The following is a 25,030-nucleotide window of genomic DNA, read 5'->3' on the forward strand; positions in this document are numbered from 1 at the left end:
TCAGGCACAAAGTCCACCAAGAGGCGAGCATTTGGCGTTGCCGCACGAGCTGCACGTCTTTCCAGTTTCGAAGATATTTCCGTCAGCCTTCCTGAAAGAAAAAGTTGCTATTTTTTGCGGACACGGTTTTTTAATAATGAGTAAGCTCAGAAGCTGTTATCTTTAACGTTTAGGGACAAAAGTATGGCAGTATTATTTGTTCCACGGATTATGGGTTATAACATACGGATCATAGCGACAATCGACAACAATTACTCCCTCCTTCGCGCAAGCTTTCACATAACAACCAATTTTCGTTGTCTCGTCATGGATTACCTGCAATGAAAGCACTGCTGCTTACTTTTCTCAACAGAAGAGCTAGTTCACCGGCTAACATTTCCGAACATCTTTCCCGAGTCCTCTCTAAGGTTTGCATATTCAAGGTCATCTCCGAGACCAATATCTGTCAGGTAACTAAACCATTCCTCGACAGCCTGGAGAAGGTTAAGTATGAAAAGCGAGATATTGTACTCGCCTTCGAAACAAATCTGACAAAACCTTCGAAATGTAGAATAATCAACTTGTTTTTGCCTAACCTTATCGACAGCCTCTTCCTGAGACAATGTGAAATTATTGCTTTTCCAGAAGTTCTCTCCAATACTGTCTGCACTTTCTGGAGTTATGGGACATGTGTTCGCATTTGCATCCAAGTAATTTTTTGCGTTTTCTTCTAACGTTTCCTCGTATTTCTGTCAAGTTCATATGAGGTATGAAGGAAATGTAAGTAAGGTAGCAGAGATAACTATGAAACTCACCAGTTCCATCATTCCTTTCGCCGGCTTCGCATATTTACTCTTCGGGTCCCCAGCCCATCCTGTGGCCACCAACCTTCTGAACATATTGTTTGCTTTAATTTTTCCTTCTACAAGAACTATTCTTCTAACCGTACGTTAAATGGTTTTACCTGTAGTAATTGTGTGAATGCAACGCGGCTTCTCTAAATAGTTGGGTTGATTTGTCGCAGTCAGAACATACAGAGCTTGGCAGTGGAGCTACAAGGCTTGGAATAATTAGTTGGCTCGAAGGGCTTTGCGCATGCATATTACATACATTGAAGGTTGTGATAATACGGTAATGCGGAAATACAGAAATTCACAAAATTCTAGAGTGGTAAAAGAACACGCCGATATGAACCCTTTCCTAGTTAGGAGTTTATACAAATATGAAAAGGAATGCTGAGATGTAGAAGTCCAACAATAAGAGAGTTATAACTTTCCCATGCCAGTTTTGTACCTCGATTTTTAGGAAGTATCACTCAACGGGACAGTAAAATTATGTAACACTCAAGAAATAGCATGTGAATATTATAGATACAGGAAATTCATATGCACGTCTAAGTTTTATAGAGCCTCACCTCCTAAAATTGATTAAAAATTTCTCACCAGGAGTGAACTCCGACGGACAGAGGTACGATTTGCAATTTTGACATTGGCATTGGTCTGGGTTTTCCGTGTAAAGATCTGTGACGGCTTGATCCGCTGCACTGAAATTTTTTTACCTGAGTCCGTTGAAAATATTGGGAAGACTATTCCCTTACTCTTTGTTGTAGAGGCAAACCAAACTTAGCTCCGTAGAAGAGCATGGGTAGTATGAGCACGCCACTGCACTAGTTTCAAAGTAAGCCATCTGAAAACTAGTGCATCCTACATGCACAACAACGGTCTTCTTTGTTAGGAAAACGAACCTGAGAGAACTTATCATTTTCAGCAACCTTAACCTTTGTTTCCTCCTTAGCTGCACCGTCCTTCCACCACGTCGTTACTTCTTCCTTCACTGTTTTACTTGCGTCACATGTTTTCCCGACAGTGATCCTTGAAACGAAAGAAAGAATGTTATGGTGCAAGCAAAGGCATCTTAAAAAGGACATCACTTGCTGTATGTAGACCCGTAACCATTTGGAGCGGTGATGGCGCCAAATTTTTTAGCTTCTGTATGTCCCTTTTTTGGGCAAGCACTTCTGTATCGTAGTCCCAACTCTGCGCGATAGATGGAGATGAGTAGAATTCAAACGACGTTAGATACTATTTGGAAAACGGCAAACTGCGAAGATAAATATACAAGTGAGCATGTCGTCAGCTTTTTTTTAACTCGAAAATCTACAGAAAAATAGAAGTGCTAGCAAAATGCTGCATGCCGCTTCATGGAGAACATCTCGTTCTAAACGATAACTGTTTTTGATTCTTTAATTTTACTTTCTCTAGCCTTTCATCAGATCATTGAAGCAGTGTTCAAACAGCACGAAACAGTTTTTCATTAGTCATCTTCGGCACCATTGGTTTTTTTTTGAATTTAATCGAAGAATCGTAGCCTTTCAAACTGCTGTGTATGGAGAGGAACAGAAAGTGGTTGAAAGTGAAAAAAACAAACACCGTTACTCTTCGTCCTCAAAAAAAAGTAATTTTGACCTCAAAAGCTGTTCACACATTGGTTAAGAAATTGTGGTGGATTAAAGAGAAATTCGTATTTCTCCGTTTTCCAAACCGAAACCTACAACAAATCAATCAACTTCGTGTGCATCACTGTTGTTTCCTCTGTAGTTCCCAACGATTTTCTCCCGTTGTCAGTAAGTTTTGCAACTCCTCATATTAATCTGCCCCATTTTGTGTTTATGTCTTCTTTGTACATTCTTCTTGTTTATTTTGACTTTTCAAAATAGTTTTCTTAGACCTTGTTCCGTCCCTCTATGCAGCACGCAACGCGCAAGCAGCTACAACTTCTTTATCACTTTGATTAAATGCAAAAAGGAGGTGTCCAAAAACCTCCATCTCGCTTACGTTTCTCTTCCATATCAGTGATTAAAAAAAAGGAATTAATAGAACCTAAAAATAAGCAGCGGCTTTATTTATTACTAAGATTGTAGTGAGGTTCCTAATGCAGAAGCTTTTGCACTTAGATTGTATTCTTGAATGGTATTCATGTTTGTACTACTCAGATATTTCCAATTAACACGTTTTACATCACGTTTCTAATGATACTTTCCTGATCAATAGTCCATGACTCCTAACCAATAATCCATGTGCTGTTAAATATTAGTACATTTAATGTGCATATACAGTTAAAATTCATTAAGTGATCCTCGTAGCTCTCGTTTGTGACTAGTGTTCAGATTTGTTGGTGACCTTGAAAGCATAATTCTCGAGGCAGAATTCTCGAAGGCGCACTTACTTCATTAGTGCAAAATAAGAAATAATTTTCTAATGTGTACAAAATAGTTTGTTGGCTCCGTTTCAATCAAAAAGGAACCTATTTGCTCTCGTTGTTGTTGCAATCTTGAAAGTGGCTTCGAACTGAATGTTCGCTATGAAATAAAGATTGATGAGCCTTAGTCTGCTTGACTAAACTGCAGCTTCTTTTTTTAATGAAAAATTAGATCATTTCGTGACAGAATTCGGTATTTAGGAATAACCTTATTCTTCTATTAAGGCACCCCCAATGGGTGTTAAGGAGAGAAAAAGAGGGGGGGGGCCTCCCTTCTCCTTAATTACAAAAAAAAAAAAAAATTTTTTTTTTTTATAAATTTTTTTTAGGGCCCTCTCTTTTGTCCCCCCCCCCCCTTAAAAAAAAAAAAAAAAAAAAAAAAACCACCCCCCCAAACAAACCCGCATTCTTTGATATGGTGTGATGGTGAAGAATGTTCAGGAGTCAAATTACTGAAGCTTAGCTTGTAGAGAATAGGATCGCATAGATTTGACATACGAGGGCATTCATGTCTGCGGCAGCAACCAGAGAGGCGCCGCCTTTGCCCTCCTGTTTCCCCTCTGCGAGTGTTCTACGAAATCCGTTATGAAGGTCCAGAACCATTTCTCTCCAGTTATCAGAAATCAGTGAGCTCCTGGACTCTGAAAAATTCTGACATAGATTATATTACTATGGGGTTGGTTAGGCAATGGGTAGATCACAGCCAGGGTCATTTGGAGTCAAGATCACACAAACATTTCACAAATACTACTCAAGGAATATTTCAAAGCAGTGGGAAAGACTGTCCTGTCATCGCAATTGTTGCAGCATCTACAGCTGGTAGCGATAGTGCGCCGATAACACCAGCCTACAAGAAATATTTGAATAATAGACCCTAGGATTTAAATGGGAGCAACCACTGTAGGTGGAATTTAGATGCGTGGAAACAAGAGTAGATTAACGTTAATATTTTATTTCTATTTCGACGGTCCTTCTTCCACTCTCCTTGTTTCTTCAGTATTACATGACAAATATAGCGCTAGACAACAAAGAAGAAGCACTAAAACTTTGGAAGGCAAATACCTTTTTTTTCGACGGTTCTTCAAAGAAGGGAAACTGAGAACTCGCCACCTTATCACCTCTCACCTACAAAAAAGTGTTTTTTTTCCACTTGACTACTGCTGAGCTTTCTTGGGCATGATCGTCTCTCACATTTACACCTACTTCTGCGCCCTGCGAGTAATTGATGTCTGCTTTGTGAGGATCACAGTTCAGGCATCTAACAGTATTGGGTGGATGTTCATAAAATTGGGGTATCATGCAGGAGAGGTGTTCTCATTCGTTGCAGCGAGTACATTATTTTAATTATTCGTTTCTGCACACTCCGCCATTTATTTGGACCACTCTTCTTAAAAAGAGGGTTGTGAGTAGCATGGAGTCCAGAGGAATTCTCTGAATTTCTGAACGCACAGCAAATGTTATGTATTCGTAAACTAGATCTGCATTGCTCCAATTTTAACAAAAATAGTTGTGGTTGGGTGTCAAGGAAGAAAGACTTTTGCGACTGATCAGAAAAGTGAACCTTGTGTAGTCCAGTCCTCGCATCTCAAACTAGTCACCACTTCAGGTTAAAGAACATATCACTAACTATCAAGACTTACCAGAAGAGTAGCCGCCATGGTGTTAGCTGGAAACGATGAGTATGAGGACACGCAAACGGTCATCCTCTTTTAAAGAAACAGAAGCAGATAAAAAAGTTGTGTACAACATGAAATTCATTTTCCCAGTAGAGGAACTTTCAAAATGTGAATATTAGTGACACATGAGAATATTATTTATTGTTTGTACTTACGGGAAAAGTCACGTTGCATGGTGGCAAACATTGAATAAATTTTATAGTTTCAAAGGAGAAAAAGGGATTTAATGCCAAACTTCTTAAGTCGTTGACGTAAAGGCAGTTGTGAGAAAGGAAGGCAAAAGAAAGGTAATTTACGTTTGTAAATCTCGCAGAATCATTGTTTCTTTGCTTAGTTTAGTCCAAGTTAGACTCTGAAATCAGACTGATGTATGTATATTTGTAAACATTAACTGGATAATATGAATAACTTTCATTCAGTTTATGATTTAAGAAAGTGATAGGATCGTCTGCGTTGGACTTATGTGCGACGCCTAATGTCCTTTTCAAAGTTCATAAATAGTTTCACCCGTCTGTACTTCAGAGACGGAAGAGCAAAAATCTGTTGGTTTCCAGATCTGCTGCTTGATTGCTATTACTGCATTGACCTAAGCAGGTGCACTTTGTTAGCTATTCCTTGAAGGAAATAGCTGGCTTCGTTGCAAATTCTAACGGTGAAAGTCCTTTCAAGCGGTCAGTCCATTTTACTTCTCGCTGCCAAGTCCTAAACAAAGTGGATTTGTGTGTTTTAGCAGCCTCTAGACAACTACAACATCTTATTTATTTCGCTTATAATCTTTCATTTGCAAAAATCTCTGAATACTTTTGCTATCTGTTTAGATTCATTTCAAAAATGATAGTTTACCTCAGACGACGAGTTTTTTCTCTGCATTTCCCCTTTTGAGTCTTTTGAATCCCATTTCCACCGACCACGTCTAAGTAAAATTAAGCTAAGTTACCCATGTGGTGAAAATCATTCTCCGTCATCTGTTCGATTTTTTCGGGCACGCACAAAACTCTCGAGGCGGCGGTCCCTCCCTATTTGTGTCGTCTATTTATTCAACCAATGCAGAAGTTTTTAACAGATCCAAGGAAACGAGAAAGAAGAATTCAGGCTTATTTCTCTTTGCACAACCTAATACATCCATTGTTGGTCTTTAGAGTAGAAGATCGGTGTGAAAAGCAAATCCTTCCATTACTCATGTGTGTTTTAATAAGTTGCTAATAATAATAGTGTTTAATAAGTTTTACTTTTAAGTCGTGAATATGTGCTTCAACGATGAGTTAGAACTACAAATCCAACAAGCAATATTTTTTTCTCTCCCACGATAATCGCAGTTTCATACAGATGAAACTGCCTGGAAAGCTACTGCCATCCGGAATGGTTTATAAAATTGTTCAAAACTACAGTTCGTATATTGAAAGGCAAATGAAAAGATTGGCTAACAATGAACGACAGTTTGTTAATCATGTCGGTTCTCCAACAATAGAATTTTAAAAGCGATCCCAAATCTCTCAATTTTCTCTCAACTGCTCTCAATTTGTATTTAAAAAAATCACTGCACTAATCCAACGGATATTAACAATGGAGAGAAATTTGTTAATCATGTCAGTTCTTCAACGATAGAATTTCGAAAGCGACATCAACAATAGATGAAATTTTTCAAAAATTGTATTCATTCTGTAACAGAATTTCGACAGCAATCGCTCAACGATAGTCAGACATGAGGGCTGCATCCACCACAGTTTGGAAACATTCAAAATATTCGGGGAGTTCTCCTTTTTCTCGAGATAGAACCAAGTGAATACGACAAGCACACTTGTAAAGACAATGTTTTGCAATACCGCCAAACTAAATTTCTGTGATGTTAGCGCATCCTAAAATGACCTCATTCAAGTGTCGGCGCTAGCTCGGTCTTACCGCTTTTCGGTATCTTTGATTGATCTCACCGCTCTCAGTACGTTCCAGCGTTGGCTCACCAATCTGACGGTAGGCGGTCCATTTCACCTCATTTAAATTCTTTCTGACGCCAGCATTCCAATCGCGTGAGTTGGTCCCACGTATAATCACTGCATCGTTGAGACGCATCACATGGTCGACAATCTTATTTAACTTTGGTAATTGCGGCGGCGCCTCTATACTTCGATCAGTGAAGCAGAATAGAACTTCCAATAATCTTTCTCTTTGGTGAAGAAGGATACTCCTAGCGTCAGTTCTTTGACTGAGGTTTCACTGAAGCCGACTGCATTTTCTTCTTGATTGCGAAGAGTCAAGTTTTCTACACTATAGGTCAAAGAAGGAAGAACGATGGTCTTAAAGAGGTGAATACGGAAACAAATATTCCTGGTTGTATTACATCCTCGATGTGCAGTCTGGATTCAGCACATTTCGATTACAAGTTTGACCGTTTTGAGAGGACGGCAGTTTTGGAAATTTATGGAATAATGAGCTCTTGTCGAAGATATTTAGCAAGTACAGGAGTAAGCATGTGTTTATGAGATTCGCTGAGTGCAAAAGAACAGCACTTGCGTTTTCGCCAAAAGCTAAATTGAACCTCTAATAAGGAACAAAAAAAAACAGAAAGAAAACTTTAAAAAAAACATCTCATCTGCAGATGAAAATGACTTTTGAAGAGCTGTGTAGATAACATTTTTAAACCTTGTTATTGTCAATCCCTTTATTTAGTTGATTGCTCTATTCTGTCAAGATATAGGAACGTCTACTTATACTTGATGTGTTACAGAGAGTTCAGTTATTTATTGTTAATATTTATCACTATGCATTTACACATTAAATAATCGTAAGTGGGGAGTAGGAAAGAGGAGGTCGCGCCAGCCGGGTGGCCGAAGAGGGGAGACTATTATCTCGTTGAAGGACTGCCTCCGACAACACCTGATGTATATCAGCTGTTGCAACTGCATCCCCACATCTACATCTCTTGAGTAAGCTAGTACTCGAGCTATAAGATGCGATGTAGGCAATGTGTTGTTCGACGGGATTTCGTAAGTAATCATGATTGTCGTTGTAGAAGTGGTTTTTGAATGAATTATCAAGCAGGCGTGCTCTGTGGAGAGGATCCAGGGGAGAGAGCAATTGGGTACGACTGTCACCTCCCTCATAATAAAGGGATAGCTTGTCCACGACAATCGAGAAATATGATAGGCGAGGCACAGTGAGATGTGTATGTGATGAGCTTAGTCCGTGTGTGAGTTTGTTTGTCTGTGTGTCAAGAAATTCGAAAAAGGGGGTGCGACGGGTCCACCGGCGTCAGATAGCTATAAAATTGGCTGCGACGGGTCCCGCGACGTCGGATTGGCGCGCCGGTGCTAGATACCTATAGAAGGGGGTGCGCCGGGTCCACCGGCGCCAGATACCTATAGAAGGGGTGCGACGGATCCACCGGCGTCGGATTGGTACGCCGGCGCCAGACAGCTATAAAATTGGCTGCGACAGATTCTGCGGCGTCGGATTGGTGCGCAATAACTTCGTGTGCATGGCGCAAAAGATAGATGGTTGCAGCCGTTTGATAGCAGTGGTCACTGGACACTTGACTTTTCATCTTTCTCCTTCGCGATGACTCCTTCGCGTGCGTATTTCCTTCTTCGTTTGCCTCACGTTTGTAGCATGCCGTTCTCAGAAAGTAGAAACACGTATGCAAACGGCTGCTTAAATAGTAGCTAGATGTTTATGTGATCTGACGTGGAAAGTTATGTTTATCAGTAAGATGATGTCCTTCACGTCATTTTACGCCAAAACATCATTCTTTGACAACTGTCTGGGGAAAACAGTAGGAAAATCCATATTTCGAGTGATACTTTTAAATTTTGTCTAAAATGTATTGGTAAAGAGTGTTTGAAGCTAAAGTTCGAGTGTTCTCCAAATGTAGAACTGACGAGTTCAGAAAGAAAACTGTGAAACCTTTCGCTTTTAGTTATAATATAAATAAGGAAGAAAGATTGGAGGAGATACACAAGTCCAATTTCATAGAAAAACGCAAAAATTTTAAATTTCGTTGATCAGTGAAGGCGAGCGAAGCAAACAGCAGTCTGAAGTCCGGCTTTGCCGGACGTTCAGACTGGACAGAAAATAAAAGGATAAAGTGATAAGGTATGTTATTATGTCATTGTAATAAAATGATCTCTTGATGGTACAATACTAATTTCGGTATTTATGCCGTAACGTGTGGTAAAATTGAACGTTGACAGATTGACAGATAAGCATACGAAAAGAATATACAATCGAGTTGTTCATATATTGAACTATGCACAACACACTGGTTTTCGTTGCAGGTAGGGTCGCAGTTTCCGAGAGGTGGGTGTTTTTTCTTGTAAAATTTCGATGTGTTTCTTTGAAACGCTTGTTCGAAGAAATCATGTTGTATGTGCGGCTAGTGGGAGCGGCGGTAAATGGTAGTTGTGTTTTTTTCTCTTGCTGGAAACGTTGATAGCCATAAAGTAGCGAAGTAGTGAATGAAGTATTACCGTCTTCTCCATTCTTCTCACAGATGTGTTTGTTTAAGGTAGCATGCTTGTTGTTGACGGCTGCAAAGACATCATTGGACAAGTACGTCAACTTTGCACGGTCTACTCAATATAAGGTAAATTATGAGGGGATAACATTGCATTCACTTCGAAACAAATTTGACGAAAATAGGTAGGAAATTGTGATGAGGGTCCCACTCTCGAAGCGAAGTCTTATCAAGTATATTGTATAGCACTGGAAATCCTATTGAATACAGATTTGACCTAAGAAATCCAGTTTTTTTCTCTTCTATTCTTAAAGTCCAAGCTCTTTTTAGAAAAAATAATAATAAAATAATAATAATAATGTATTAGAGAATATTACATTAGAAAATAATAAACACTAAAATTTAATAATAACGAACTTGTTTTTGCCTACAGCCTCCTCTTCAGACAATGTGAATTCACTGCTTGTATGAAGTTATAAATAAATGACAATGTGAATTCACTGCTTGCATAAAGTTTTCTGCAACATAGTCTTGATTTTCTGGAGCCCATGTGTCTACACTTGCATCCGAGTAATTTCTATATGGTTTCTTACAATTCCTGTCAATTTCGTATGAGGTACCATTGAAATATAAATAACGTATGTAGCTGAGACAACGAAGAAACCCACCTCTTCTATCATTACCGTCGCCGCTTTCGCATATTTGCGCTTTTTGTCCTCAGCCCATTCTGTGGCCACCAATCTTCTGAAGAAGTTGTTTCCTTTAGTTCCTCTCAATACAATAAATAAAGCTCTGATTGTACGTTAAACGGTCATGCCTGTAATAATTATGTGAATACAGCGCATGTTACCTGGAGAGTTCGGTTGATTGGTCGCAAGAAGAACATACTGAGCTTGGCAGTTTAACTGCAAGAGTTGGGATAATTAGTTGCTTGGTGCCGCTTTCCGAATAATTTTCATTACACTGGAGATTGACATAATACAATCACGCGGAAATGACAGGGTTATTCTAGAAACACACAAAATTCTACAATGGTAAAAGAACACGGCGTTTGCGATATTTCTAGTCACAGCTGTTTTAGAAAGAATGAATGCGGAACGGATCCTTTCCTGGAATTTCCCGATTTTGCAGCAAACATAAAAAGGAATGCGGAGGCGAATTATAAAGTTGCGGCTTCCTCATGCTGATTTTGTCCCCTGATTTTTGGATAGTAAATGTAATTTATACTGAAACGTTGGAACTTTGTAAAACTCAGAAGCAGCACAAATGGATCAGCAGCGAATCCAGAAACATTTTCTACTTTTTTTGAAAACTTTACCTCTTGAAATTTCTTCAAAATTTCTCGCCAGTATTGAATTCAAAAGGACAAAAATGCATCCAGGTGCTGTACGGCCTGTACAATTTCATCCGTCTGCACTTTGAAGAGATTTGTAACGTTTGCACCTGTTCCGCAGCAAATACGTTTCCTCAGCTCGTAGAAAATAATGAGACGGCTTTAATTCACTCTCTCTTATAGAAGGAAACCAATCTGAATTGTGAAGGAGTGGGTCGATAGTAGCCTGGGACTGCACTAGTGTTAAAGTAACCCATCTAAAAACATGTGCGTTCTAATTGTGTACTAATAATTATATATTAACTATCTTCATCTCTTATAATAAAAGTACATGAGAAAAGTTGTCACTGTCATTGACAGTTCTGTAGTGTTCTGCCTTTAATCCGCTTCCGAGAAGGAAGCCAATGTCTATTTTCAGAAGAGAAATGCTCGCATTTGCTTGTGACTGATTTTCAACCGCTGACAAGTTTATTTTCCAACCGTTTAGGCAGTATTGCAGAGCAAATCAGAGCGTACTGCCTTCACTGAGATTTCTAACGTGGGGGTGGTTTCCCAGACCTATAATAAGTTGGGAGGCTAAGGTCTTTTTGTTTCTGCTGCTCTGTGTAAACAGTCGGATCAGAACGACCTGACTTATGGCGCATTTCCATAAAGCATTTCCTCTCGAAGTGGTCCGGTGAAGCCATCACTCAGCTTCGCAGCCTGATAGGATTTAGCAAAAGTCCGAAAAGAGGTGCAAATCCTACAGTTACATTACAAGTCAGGCCGTTTCGACCCGATCGCAGTCTGAAGAATTCATCGACTTCTTCTTATCGATGACTGACATGACTTCTTATCGAGGATATTCGTCGAAGGGTCGAAGGAGAGCTTGTATCCATGAGATATGCGAAAAATTGGTCCTTGTGCTCTCGTAAAAGACTAAGTTTGTAGTCTTCCGAGCAGCTTCCGTAACGTCAAACCATGCAAAACATTCGTGACGAAAAATATTAGTGATCGCTGCAAAGAATTAGTTCGCATTATTAGAAATGTTTTCAATTTCACCGCATGCTGCTGAAATCATCCCATCAGCGGATGAAAATGGTTCTCGAAGAGCTCCCATTGAAATTACAGATTTAAATTTCGTTATTGTCAATTCATTCACGCAATTGCTCGCTCTAGTATCAAAATCGCACCCTGCTTGTTATTCCGAAACTGAGAAGCTGTTCTTCTGCGCGTTGTTTCGTTCTTTTCAGAGTTGATTTAGATTTTTTACATACTATTTGCTTGTTCGCTTAGCAGATACGCATGCGTTCTCATCATCCACCTGAACGTTAGCTCAGCTACGTAAAGATTCCTTTCCGGGAAAAATCTAAATTCATTTGATAGGAACCCTTGCGTTACTGAATTCTAACTTCTCAATGTCGTTCGTTTAGCCCGCGCTTTCTCGTTTGTGTGAAAAGATTGGATTTATCTATAATGGAGAAAAGGGTGGGAGAGTGAGAATAAAATCACAAATCCGTCACTATACATGAAACAAAAACAAGGGCATTTTATTTTTGCGTGTTGTACTGTCACATGTTATGCAGATGAAAAACCGATTTATTCGAAGATTACTGCGATGCTTACATCATTTTGTGTACATCCAAGTAACCCATAAGCACTTGCTCAGGCACAAAGTCCACCAGCTGGCGAGCAGGATTTGCCGGATTTGGCGCACGCGCTGCAGGTCTTACCAGTTTCGTAGACATCTCCACCTGCCTCACTGAAAAAAGTGCAAAAGTTCGACCTGTCTAATTTTTGAGAACGAATCAGCTCAGTAGCTAGCATCTTTAACATTTATGCCAAAAAACGTAGCAGTATAATTTGTTTCATGGGTTATAACATACGGAGAGTAGCGACAATCGACGACAATCAGTCCCTGCTTCGCGCAACTTTTAACGAAACAACCAACGCTCGTGGTCTTGTCATGGATTACCTTCAATGAAAACGCTGTTATTCACTCTTTCTAACAAATGAGTTTGTTCATCGACTAACATTTGCGAGTTGCTTGCCTGAGGCTTTTTTAAGACTTGCATAGCCCATATCATCTCCGAGACCACTGTTTTTCAGGTAACTGAACCATTTTTCTACGGCCTGGAGAAAATTGTGAGGAGTTTATATATATACTCTCTTTCAAAACAGCCGTCTCAATAAAACGGAGATTTTGAAAACTGTCGTACTGTTGAGGCAAAATGTTATCAGACCTCTTTTAAAATACGCAAAAATCCATTAAAAATAGTTATAATTTAATAAATTCACTTTACAGTATCTTTTATTTTAAATTCAAACTCCTTTGTAAAACAAACATATCATCTCTTTTGTGAGGAGAACAGCTTGCAGAGTAGTGAATTTTGGAAAATGCAAAGCAATGAACTCGTTCTCGCCCAACCTTTTTGACGGCCTCTTCTTCAGACAGTGAGTACTTCTCGCTTGTCCAAAAGCTTTCTCCTGCATAACTCGGATTTTCGGGAGTTGCTGGGCATGTATCTTTTTTTGGATTCAGGTACTTTTTCGCCTTATCTTCTAAGTCTTTGTCGTATTGCTGTCAATTACATATGAGGTACCCTTGAAATGTAAATAAAGTAGTTGAGACAACGAAGAAGCCCACCAATTCCATCATTGCCTTCGCCGGTTTCGCATATTTGCTCTTTTTGTCCTCAGCCCATCCTGTGGCCACCAATCTTCTGAACAAGTTGTTTCCTTTAATTCTTCTTAATGCAATAAATATTCCACTTATTGTACGTTAAACGGTCATGCCTGTAATAATTATGTGAATACAGGGCAACTTCTCTGAAGAGTTCAGTTGATTTGGTGCAGGAAGGGCATACTGAGCTTGGCAGTAGAGCTGCAAAATTTGGAATAATTAGTTGCTTGGCACCGCTTTCCGAATAAATTTTCCTTACATTGGGGATTGAAATAATACAATCACGCGGAAGTGACAGGATTATTCGAGAAACATACAAAAGTCAAGATATGGTTCTTTATACTAATTTCATACTTTTGATTATCATTCAGTAAACGTTTTTTTATATTGAAACAGTTAAACTTTTTAACACTTAAGAAGTAACACGTGTATAATATATAGCTAAAAAAATTCATAAACACTTTCTAGTTCTTTGGAACTTCTCCTCTTGGAACGCCTTGAAAATTTCTCACCAGGAGTGAATTCCGACGGGCAAAGGTACGCAGTGCAACCTGTACAATTGCATTTTCCTGTAGCGTTATTGTAAAGTTCCTTGACCGTTTTTGCTGCTCCGCTGCAAATGCTCTGTTTGATCCGTAGAAAATAATCAGAAACTTGTTCCTTACTCCTTATTATAGAGGCAGACCAAACTTAATTGTGTGGCAGTGCATGGATAGTATGAGCACGCCACTGCACTAGTATTATAATAAGCCATCTGAAAAGTGGTGCATTCTAATCGTACACTAACGCTCAATTTTCTTCTCCGAAAAGCATACCTGAGAAAACTTATCATTCTTATCATCCTTGGTGCTTGATGTTTGCTGAGTAGCGCCGTCCTTCCACCACATCGATATTTCTTTCCTGGCTGTTTCGGTTGCGTCACATGTCTTCTTCACGCTGATCCTTGAACGGAGAGAATTAAGTATCAGGCAAGTGAAATAATTTTTTAAAAGAGCATTACATGTTCTGGATAGATCCGTAGTTCTTTGGGGCGGTGATGGCGCCACATTTTTTAGCTTCTGCTTGAGCAAGCACCTCTGCATTGTAGTCCCAACTCTAATCGAAAGAAAAAAAAATGAGTAAAAGACAAGGCGACTCATAATCATTGAAACATGACAAACTAGGCTTTTGGCTAAGCCACATATGAAAAAACAAGTCGAAACCGTTTTTGGAACCTAGAAATCCATAGAAAGAGAAAGTACTGGCAAAGCCTTATATGTCTCTTGATTTAGTATATCTTGCTCTACTCGGTACCTGTTTTGACATTTCAATCCTATTGATTCTAGTTTTTCTTTTTCGGATAATCAAAGTAGCGTTGACAGGACAAAGCACCATTTGTTCTTTGCATTTGAAAAAAGATTCGCGGCTTTCAGAGCTGAGACTGGTGCTGTGTATGAAGAAGTATAAGTACGTACACTCGAATGCAGAGAAAGAAGCGCCACGGGACTCTTCCTCCAAAAAATGTACTTTTGACCTCTGAAACTAGTCACCCACCGGTTAAGAAATCATTGTGGATCGAAGAGAAATCCGTCTTTCTAGTTCTTTTTTCAAGCCGAAAAATGTCAGCAGATCAATCTATTTCATGCTCACCATTGTTTTTTCTTCCGTAGATCTGGTCGCGTTTCTCCTGTCTTCAGTAAGTTTTGCGATGCCTCATACTAGTTTGTCTACATTTTAACTTTGTACCTTCCTGTACCTTACATTCACCTTTTTTTAAAATTCCTTATGCCTTAATCTTTCTCACTACAGAGCACACAACGCTCGAGCAGCAACAAGCGTCTTATTATTTGGATTAACTGCAAAAAGCAGGTGTCAAAAATGGTACGTTTCGCTCTTCTTGCTCTTCAGTTCAATGATCTGAAAAAAACAGCACTGGTAACACCACAGTGAGGTTTCTTGCACTGAAGATTTTTCACATCGATCAAATTCGCTTCGAATGGGATTCCCTTTTGCAGTGCTCAGATGTCCTCATTATATGTAGTTAGCTTTACATTTCTTGCGATATTTTCCTTAAACAGAGTCAATGACCTAGAATTCCTGGAATTTTTTTTTACCAAACTTTATGTCACATATGCAAGCCGTTAAAATAAACACACTCCGCCGTGTGTGAGCGTCTCGTTTCTAACTAGTGCTCAGTTTTGTTGGCGACTTCGAAAGCAGAATGGTTTTCATGCCCTACAGTTCCTCAGTAGTGTATAACAAAAATAGCTTTCTAATGTTAAAAAATCAGTTCGATAACTTCACCTTTCGAAGAGAAATTTGATTATTCTGTGACAAAGTTCGGGATTTCAGAAATCAGCTTTTCTTCTTCATTTGTAACCTTACAATGATAGTGAGAATTTGTGGCGAGAGTGTTTAGCTGTCGAATAATCGAAGGATGACTTATATTGATTAAAATCGTATAAAGTTGACGTACGAGCTCTTTCATGTCGTCGGCACCCCTCAAAAGGGCAGTTTTCCCCATCTGTTTTCCTGAGGCGAGTGTTCTACGAAACCCGTTATGAAGGTTCAGAACTGTTTTCCTCCATTGATCAGATATCAGCGAGTTTCTCATACCTAAAAAAGTAACATAGCTTGTACTACTAAGCAGTGGGTCATAGGTTACAGATATAGTCATTTCCAATCATCATAACACAAATATTTTACAAACAATATTACTCAAGGAATGTTTGTATGCAGTGGTGAGAACTAACCTGTCATCTTTGTAGTTGCAGTAGCATCTATAGCTGGTACCGTGAAAACAACGATAATAGCAGCCTATAAAATGTATTTGGATTATTCACCATCAAATTTCGCAAGGAGAAACTACAGTAAGTGGAATTCAAATACATGGAGCAAATTGTAGATTTGTTTTTACATTTCATTTCTATTTTATTCGTTATTTCCTTTCTGGTCTCTTTGTTTCTTGAGCATTAGATGAAGATAGCGGTGCTAAAGAGTGAAGAAAAAGAGTAGAACCTTAGAAGACAGGTATCTTGTTCCCTGCATAAACCTTTCAAGAGAGGACTGAGAAGGGCTTGATTTTGGATAATCTTTCGCCTGCATAGAGGATGAAGAATAATCAGGCTGGGGTTAATCAGTACGCTTCTAGTGCGCCCATCGCGTTCACTCCGAATGGGTATCGTTGGATGCTTACGAATGCCCCTGTACAGTGACTTGCAGGAGGTATTCGATGTGTCAAGTCAGTGTTTTTATCCACCTAGACAAGTCCGTCAGTACCAATTAATCCATCAGCATGGATGAAAGGCTTGGCTTGCACTAGGATGGAATCGAACCTCGATCATGTTGCCGCAAATACCGAACCTCTTACCGACTGCATAGAACTATTCATTTCCTTCTACTTATCTATGCTGACATTTGCTCAGCAAGATCATTACCGTCCCGCTATCGCCGTGTTCCTTGCTTGATGCTTATCTTGGAATCTCAGGGATTTTTTAAGGTTTCAATCCCACCTACCTACTTATTTAGCCGCCCCCATTGCTAATTGCTGATTCTTGCGTTAAAAGAATCACTCGGAGGTTGGGCTATACTTCTAACAGTGAGTGTGAGACTGATTTTAAATTTTGGAAATGGAAATTCCCATTGTTACAACTAAGATTAAGACGTTTTGACGATTAGATCACACACTACGAACATTTGTTTGACACATTGAGTAATTAGTTACATACAGTCCTGAAAAATCTTTGAATTTTTAATGTCATATCCGATGCTTTTAGAGTATGTGTATTTCGCTCCAACTTCAACAGAAGTAGCTATGTTTCCGCGTTCTGGAGAACGATATTTCCGACTAATAAGAAAAGCAAACCTTGCTTCGAACTAGTCTCCGCATCCACTACTGGTTTCCAATTCAGATTCAAGTAGATAACACTAGCTTTCTAGACTTACCAGAAGAGTAGCCGCCATTGCTGTTAGCTGCAAACGATGAGTTTGTGGACGCACAAATCCGCCACCTTTTTAAAGGAACAGACGCAGAAAAAATTGCGTAGGAGGTGGCATTTCGCTTCTCAATAGAGGAGCCTGTGAAATCGAGAATATTACTGACAAACTATTGTTTCCAGATGCGGGGATTTCATGTCGCGTGACAGCGAAAATTGATTAAATTTAGTGTTTCTAAAAAGAGAGAAACAAATTTGATGTCCAACGTTTTCATCTTCCCATGGATGTGACTGCAACTGCTAAAACAACAAAAAAAAGCTAAGAAAGTTAATATGCAGTGAAGCCAATTCCAAAAACGGAAAAGGGATCCAAAGATTGCTCAGAGCGAGTCTGTCGATGCTTTTGGCATGTCCTTGATGAGTTTTTAGCCCTAAGATTGACCGGCTGACTTGTGCGTGCTCTATCTCCTTATCACGACTCAAAGCTCTAGTCCAACTGCGATTTAGCTTTCACTGAGCCTGTTGCAATCTATGTTCCACCTAATATCAGTACTGTAGAAGGGGCATTTGTTTTTGTGCTGCAGTTGCAGTTACATCCATTGTGTAGAACATGACATTTCAATAGAAGAGCTCGTATGAATGCAAACATTACTGTCAAGCTAAGCTATTGTTTGCGGGGGATGTCACGTCGCGCGATAGCGAGATGACAACCCAAACAATAGTTAGTCGGTAACATTCACATTTTTGCGAGCTCTGAATGCTCCTCAAAATTGACTGAATTTCGTGGTTTTAAAAAAAGGAGAAACAGATTTTATGTCAAACGTTTTCCTTTTCTTCATGGATGTAACTGCAACTGCAAACAAAAACAGATGCCCTCTCTACTGATTATAGGTCGCATTTTGATTGTAAAAAGCTCAGTGAAGGCTACAACGCAGTTGGATTAGAGGTTTGCGTCTTAATAAGGAGCATGCACAAGTCAGTAGGTCAATCTTAATTCGAGCAGTCCATAAAGGAAGAAGCTCCGCGAATTTTGCTCTCCCAAGCCATTCTCTGTTCAGAATGTCACACTTCTTCATGAACTGGCTGACATAAGGTAGACGGTACAGTGAGACGTCTTGTGAGAGTCTCTCTGGTATCCATACTTAGCTGGTCTGTGATGACATATCGAGCTTCCATTTTGTATACATGCAAATAGACGAAAGTTTATTTCTATACTTTGGGTTATGGTCTTATTCTTTAAAGAACACACATGCCAAAAGCATCGGCAGACTCCCTCTGAGCAATCTTCCGTTTTCTTTCCAGTTTTTGGAATTGGCTTCACTGCATACTAACTTTCTTGGCTTTTTTAAAATTGTTTTAGCAGTTGCAGTCACACCCATGGGAAGATGAAAACGTTCGACGTTAAATTTGTTTCTCCCTTTTTGAAAACACTAAATTTAATCAATTTTAGCTGTCACGCGACATGAAATGCCCGCATCTGGAAACAATAGTTTGTCAGTAATATTCTCGATTTCACAGGCTCCTCTATTGAGAAGCGGAATGTCACCTCCTACGCAATTTTTTCTGCTTCTGTTCCTTTAAAAAGGTGGCGGATTTGTGCGTCCACAAACTAATCGTTTGCAGCTAACAGCAATGGCGGCTACTCTTCTGGTAAGTCTAGAAAGTTAGCGTTATCTATTTGAATCTGAATTGGAAACCAGTTGTGGATGCGGAGACTAGGTCGACGCAAGGTTTGCTGTTCTTATTAGTCGGAAAAATCGTTCTACAGAACGTGGAAACATAGCTGTTCCTGTTAAAGTTGGAGGATACTAAGCCCATACTCTAAAGAGCAGTGGATTGCCTTTAAAAATTGAAAGAATTTTTCCGAACTATATGTAACTCATTACTCAATGTTCCACACAAATGTCCGTAGTGTGCGTGAACTAAATATATATGAGAATGTCTTAATCTTAGTTGTAACGATGGGAATTACCATTTTCAAATTTCAAAAACAGTTTCGCAATCACTGTAAGAAGTGTAGCCCATCTTCGGAGCGATTCTTTCAACGCAAGTATCAGCAATTAGCAATGGAGGCGGCTGAATAAGTAGGCAGGTGTTACAGATTGAAACCTTATATCGAGGCGTTTGAGAGAGTAGATTACACGAGTCTTTGATTTTTCCAGGCTCTGAAGAAGGCGACGACGCCGAAACGTTAGCCAGAATAAAGATCAATAACAATCTTGGTTCTGCTTAAAAAGTAGTACACATTCAAACTCTATGATGCGAAGATTCAAAAAAGGTCGAACTTTGAACGTCTCTGGATAGTTGAAGGTAAAAGATCGTTAGAGTAATGCAAAGTGCCGAAAATGACCATTCTGGGTGCACTTGCGGCACACGCGGTAGTTGACATATGAGAACTCGTATGCTATCGTTCAGAATGTTCCAGATGGCGGTTGGAAAAGAGCTTTAATGTGACTGTTTTCCATTTATGAATTAGATTTTTACTATTGAAAATGAATACTCAACGGAGTTTTCCACCATATTTATACATTAATTATTACATATACATACGCATTACACTTTCGAATAAAGCGATCGAGGACCCATTCCTCGGGGGCTGATAGGGTCTCTTTCTTTCTGCTTTTTGTTTGTTTTTCTTTCTTGTGGAACAGTACGTGACTAGAACTAGCAGCAGAATCCTTTTCAGTTTGTTCTGCTCCTATGGTGCCTCTAAGACTTCATTTTCATTTCATAGCGACAAGATTTTGGCCTAATTTTCTCTTTTTTTTTGATTGTGCATGAATCTCATTCCATATTGCTCCTTATGATTCGTAGTGAGAAGCCAATTATCCACAATTACAAGAAAAACTGTCAGCCTATCCATCACCTACAAAAAGAAATTTTAGAGGCGCCTCAACAGAAAAAAAAAACCATAAAACTGTTGGAAAAGTGTCCTTTTAAAGTACGAAGAGAAAAACCAGAGGAAGAGAAAACAAAGAATCAAGGGGTGGGAGCAGCTTTATCTCGCCATTGTTATGTTGATTAGTCTGGACCCACCCTATGCATATATGGAATAAGAATAAACTGAGTAACATACTTGTATTAAAGCATCCAAAGTTGCCACTGAATTCGACACACTGACCAGTAGCGCAGACTACTGCTGCACAGAGCTCTAAAACGGAAGATGACTGCATCATTGAACATCTTCTAATCTCAAAAATCATGAAAAAGTCAATCTAAAGTATAGACCTGACAAGACAACACATCGTGGTCCCTCATCGAGAACTTCACAATATTCTCCTTCTGGACACTCGAGTAAAGCGCACGATGATTTACTTTCTTGAGAAGGGGCTGAAATGTGCTCCATCAGTTTTGTTGATAATTCGTTCAGAGAAAAAATGGTATTTGCTGCATTGCAATTTAATATAGTATAACTTCAGTGCAGATTGTGCTACGTTATAATTATTAGTGTGATTGTGGAATTTATATAAGTTTTCCTTCAAATCTTACAAGTCTCACTTAGGTGTCAAGAATTTTCGGCCACCACGGAAAGTAGTACGAATAAACGTTCTTGAATGGGATAATTTTTGATTTTTCCTAGAAAGTATCATAAGGGTGAAGTAAAATGATAAACTGTCTGGCGTTAATCAATCCGCTTGGGACGCGCCACTGCGTTCACTTCAATTCAGATTCGTTCGAGGATTCCGATCGTGCAATTGGCCCGACAATGACTTACGCGGGTAGCTGATTTGTCAGATCAGTGTTTTAGACAGCTCTGGAACCAATTTATCGACCCCGGAAGGATGAATGGTTTGGTGAAATGCGGAAAATAAAATTTGGAAAAGTGAAGACTTTCCAACTTTCGAAGAAAAATTTTCGATTTCGCATTTCTCCTCTTTTCAAAGACGTACGTTAGAATTCGCAAAGCACAAATGCTCCCTAAATTTGGAACCGGAAGTTGTAACTCAGCTCATTCTTCATCCTCAAACCGTAAATTTCGAGATACAGTACCTTTACGGCGCATGGGATTTTGGATGATGAGATGTAACCAAAAAGTAAAACTCTCGACCTGCACCAAACACGCATTTGGGATTCCCGTTGATGACCTCACAGTGATACCCGGCCAAACATGCTGGAGGATTCTTTGTATTCTTGCAGGTGAGAGGTGGAATTCGCTTGGCTTCTCCGTCATCTGACATCGAATAACTCTCGTTCATTGAGATTATTTAAATGCTTAGATACTGGACTTCTAGATACTGTCTAGATACAAAGGAGACATTTTTGAACAATTTTGTGATATATACATATTTACCTACTAGGTCAAATATCAAAATTTATAGCTTTTGCAAAACCATATAGCTTGAAAGAGACTGCAAGAAAAGAAACAAGAAAAGAAGAGAAATTACAAGAAAAGCATTGTTCCAACGATAAAACTGTACTTTGACGACCCCAGATCAAAACAAACGGCCATACATACAAAAATACAAAAAAAATAATTTATTGTTGTTGATTTCTTAGGTTATTTTCACTCTTTAGGACGTTTGTTGTTCTCAAAATAATCGCTATACAGCTTTTTTGGCGGAATGACTCCTTGGTTGCTCTGGAAGTTCCAAGAATACAAAAATCACTGCAGTCCTGTACGGACCAAATAGATCGATGATGCTGGAGGGAAATTACCTCGGTCCGGTGCACATTTCATTCCTGTGCTCGTGTCTTCGCAGTGATATCCGGGAAGGCAATCAATATCAACCATAGCACAAGTAGGGTTCAGAGCTAAAACAACAAGATCCATTATATCCCACTTCGCAATTTCCTGGATCAGTCACACAAAACAACTCAGTTGGAGTCCGTGTTCCGTTAGCTCTCCAGTCCTTTAAAGGAGTATCCGGCGGAGTATTGGTATACATGATCGTAGATCATCGAGGGAAGGGAGATTCCGTTCATTTCTTCCTAACTGCCGTAGAAAACGGTTCGGAAGATACGGCTTCGAGCGCTCCGGCGCACTATTTCCTACGAGGAGCTCGATTGGAGTGCGCCACTCCTGTGCGGCGCCGCATCTTCCGGACCATTTTTACGGCAATTAGGAAGAAATGGACGGAATCACGCCCCTCTCCTTAATCTACGATGCCGTATACGAATAATCCACCTGAAATCAGTACCACCTCAGATGCGTGGGGTGATGCCCTTAAGATGATGTGAAATAACCCTTTAGCCGCTTCGATTCTGTTACAGAAAATTGTCTTCTGTGTAGTTGTCTACTTTTTGACTACAGCTGGACAATGGAATGTGAAAGAGTTGAAGAGAAAATTCGCATTCTGCTTTCTACCTTTTCAGAAGAGAAACCAAAATGAAAAGATGTTTTTTCATTTAATACGGAACAATAAAATCAAATAGTTCTATCAGAACATGGAGAACGTGATAGACAATAAGTTACGCATAAGTAAATGCCGAACAATTTTTCTTAATGCAAAACCAAATGTCTGTTTTAAGTAGTAAATTTTATGGAAGTGCTTGTTTTTTCCTCAATGTGGTGTGCTCTTCTTCTTAAAATGCCCAGTTGTAGAGGACCTCCTATCCAAAAAAATAAGCAAAGAAAAAAAATAGCTAAGCACTGATCTTCAAAAATATAAGCGCGTTCGTGCTCAATTCGCCTGTTTCCGCGGAAATTGGCGTGGGAAACGTCTTTGTGTGCGCATTTCGCTACGAGGCACCTCATAACGCGCCAACGTGTACTCGTGCCAGATTCCTTAACAGGATGTCCATTCATTTTGCTTGAATGGGCTCATTGACTTCCATCCTCTCGCTCGCGAATGCGGCGAGAAGTGAAGCGCCTCATAAGAAATTCGAAAACCGGGCGTCTCCCACGCTAATCTTTTTCAAAACGATTATGGGGAATTGACCATGGACGCGCTCAAACTCATTTTCAACACCACTAACTTTGTCTGTCTCATGGATATACACCAACATCGTCAATTCCGTGGTATTCTGTTCATAAAGGGTAGCATTAACTCCATACATAAAGAGATACTACATAATTGTACTTCGAATAGTGTCTGTTCAGGGATCATAATTTCTACAAAGGTTATTAAAAAGTAATGGATGGAGTATTTACCATACAAAAAGCGTCCAACTCGGACATCTAATAATTCAGGAAGGTGGAAGACATGATTTTTTGTTCATTAAGCGAGAAAATTATATCCTCTTACAATTAATTAACTTAATTATATCCTATAATTATATCCTGCACATATATTGGCCCAAAAATTACATTAATGTCACCCTCGAAATATTACAGAAAAGAAACATACCCAGAATATCTCTGTGGACAGTCCCACGCTGTTCACGAGACGTCCAGGGCGTGTGATGAGTGACTAATCGTTTTCTAATTTTTGGTCTTAAAAACTGTCGCCCTGATGTTACTAGCCCCTAAGGTGAACTGTAGGTGTCACGATTTCATTGTTAGCGCCGGCTCATTTTGCGCCAGCGGTGAACCTCGTCTATGAGATCTTTCTCGAGTCAATGTCAGGAGATTTTCTTTTAATTTTCACATTAATCTAACGCGGCACTGCTGCTCCAATGTTCCGGGGGTGACGTCATAGCGCAGTCTCAGGCTGTTGTGTAGAAAAAAAGAATAATATATGTATATGTATGTAGAAACTATGTAGAAAAAAAGCCTATCCAGTCGCAATTTGGAACTTTAGTAAGCCTATGTGGCGCCAGTCATCGCACATTTCTACAAGTCTCTAATGCTCTAACGTTTAACAGATTTCTGAAGAACTTAATTACAATAGATCGTTACTTCGTAATGAACTATTGTAATAAAGTGGGAAAACGGAGACTGATTCGTAAATTTGTAGCACATAGCCGATCAAAGTACGATGAAAAAAGATACGTAAACAGTCGCTTTCCTGTCAGAAATTCCTGTGAGAATACCCATCAGTGTCAGGCAAACACTGCGGTTGTCCAGAAACTGTTTCACAGTGATGTCCTGGAGAGCAATGCAACGAAACACAGTCAGACGGCTTAGGGAGGTTTCCCTCAGCTGGAAGTTAAAAAACATTCGCTATTTAGATGAAAGAGTTCACAGTTACGCTCTCAGCAGTCAAACCAAACTCGGTGTCTCCGATTTCGTAGGTGTTTTCGGGCACTTTTTCCTGTTAATGCATTTCCCGTTTTTGCGCACGAAAGCAGGTCGACATTGACACGTAGGTGGCCCACAGGAATTCTTGCAAGTCTGCAATTTTCCTAAGATGTTAGGGCAAAAAAATGACAGATTTCAACAAATGCTGTGCTTATCGCTTACTTCAGTTGTTGACTCACAAGTCGGTTCAGTAGAAAAAATCAGTAGAAAAACCTCGTCCACGGGACATGCTGGAAGAGATCTCTCATAAGAAAATTTCAAAACTTGAACGGTATTCAATGTGAATAAGCCTACTTGTATTGTAGCAGCTTGCTTCCCCTTTATGTTCCAAGCATTCGGTATCTTCGGAGCAGCGAATGGAGTTACATGTTCCTAAACTCAAATAGATCGCAAAATCTTATGAAATAAATAAAGGATAATAAAAACAAGAGTTCCACTTCTGCCTAGCGCCCAAATGGTTTTTCCTTACAACAGCCGGTCTCTGAAATTGCTGTTTGAAAAAATCTCCGGCTAAAATCCATAACTTCGCATCTCCTATCGAGTCAGGGATTATCCTTATTCAAAGAACAATATATTCGGAACTGTCACGAGGAAAGGTTAAAATAGGAAACTTCTGAGACTTCGTTCATCTGTGGAGCTCG

The 25,030-nt window shown here is 39.5% G+C and overlaps 2 protein-coding genes across 4 annotated transcripts; both read right to left on the reverse strand.

Moving 5' to 3' along the window:
* On the reverse strand, nucleotides 1–7,906 carry RB195_015528 (uncharacterized protein; the record flags this gene model as incomplete). Of its 2 annotated transcripts, none has more annotated exons than XM_064206277.1 (9): nucleotides 1–91; nucleotides 227–315; nucleotides 375–473; nucleotides 576–728; nucleotides 795–870; nucleotides 1,394–1,522; nucleotides 1,577–1,665; nucleotides 1,724–1,850; nucleotides 7,785–7,906. In XM_064206277.1, the coding sequence occupies 9 exons, from the start codon at nucleotides 7,904–7,906 to the stop codon at nucleotides 1–3; spliced, it is 975 nt and encodes a 324-aa protein (XP_064062158.1). The 2 variants fall into 2 exon arrangements, with proteins under 2 accessions (XP_064062158.1, XP_064062159.1); XM_064206278.1 differs by lacking the exon at nucleotides 7,785–7,906 and adding an exon at nucleotides 3,639–3,733.
* Nucleotides 7,907–12,337: 4,431 nt separating this feature from the next.
* RB195_015529 (uncharacterized protein) lies at nucleotides 12,338–22,040 on the reverse strand (the record flags this gene model as incomplete). 2 transcript variants are annotated; one of them, XM_064206279.1, is made up of 16 exons in its annotated part: nucleotides 12,338–12,434; nucleotides 12,559–12,647; nucleotides 12,707–12,805; nucleotides 13,101–13,253; nucleotides 13,320–13,395; nucleotides 13,469–13,556; nucleotides 13,868–13,968; nucleotides 14,021–14,109; nucleotides 14,171–14,297; nucleotides 14,356–14,450; nucleotides 15,811–15,950; nucleotides 16,088–16,151; nucleotides 19,379–19,497; nucleotides 20,346–20,420; nucleotides 20,498–20,599; nucleotides 21,926–22,040. In XM_064206279.1, the coding sequence occupies 16 exons, from the start codon at nucleotides 22,038–22,040 to the stop codon at nucleotides 12,338–12,340; spliced, it is 1,629 nt and encodes a 542-aa protein (XP_064062160.1). The 2 variants fall into 2 exon arrangements, with proteins under 2 accessions (XP_064062160.1, XP_064062161.1); XM_064206280.1 differs by lacking the exons at nucleotides 19,379–19,497; nucleotides 20,346–20,420; nucleotides 20,498–20,599; nucleotides 21,926–22,040 and adding an exon at nucleotides 17,280–17,297.
* Between the last annotated feature and the right edge of the window lie 2,990 nt (nucleotides 22,041–25,030).

This window comes from Necator americanus, chromosome V (genome assembly GCF_031761385.1).
Source record: "Necator americanus strain Aroian chromosome V, whole genome shotgun sequence".
NCBI lineage: Eukaryota > Metazoa > Nematoda > Chromadorea > Rhabditida > Ancylostomatidae > Necator > Necator americanus.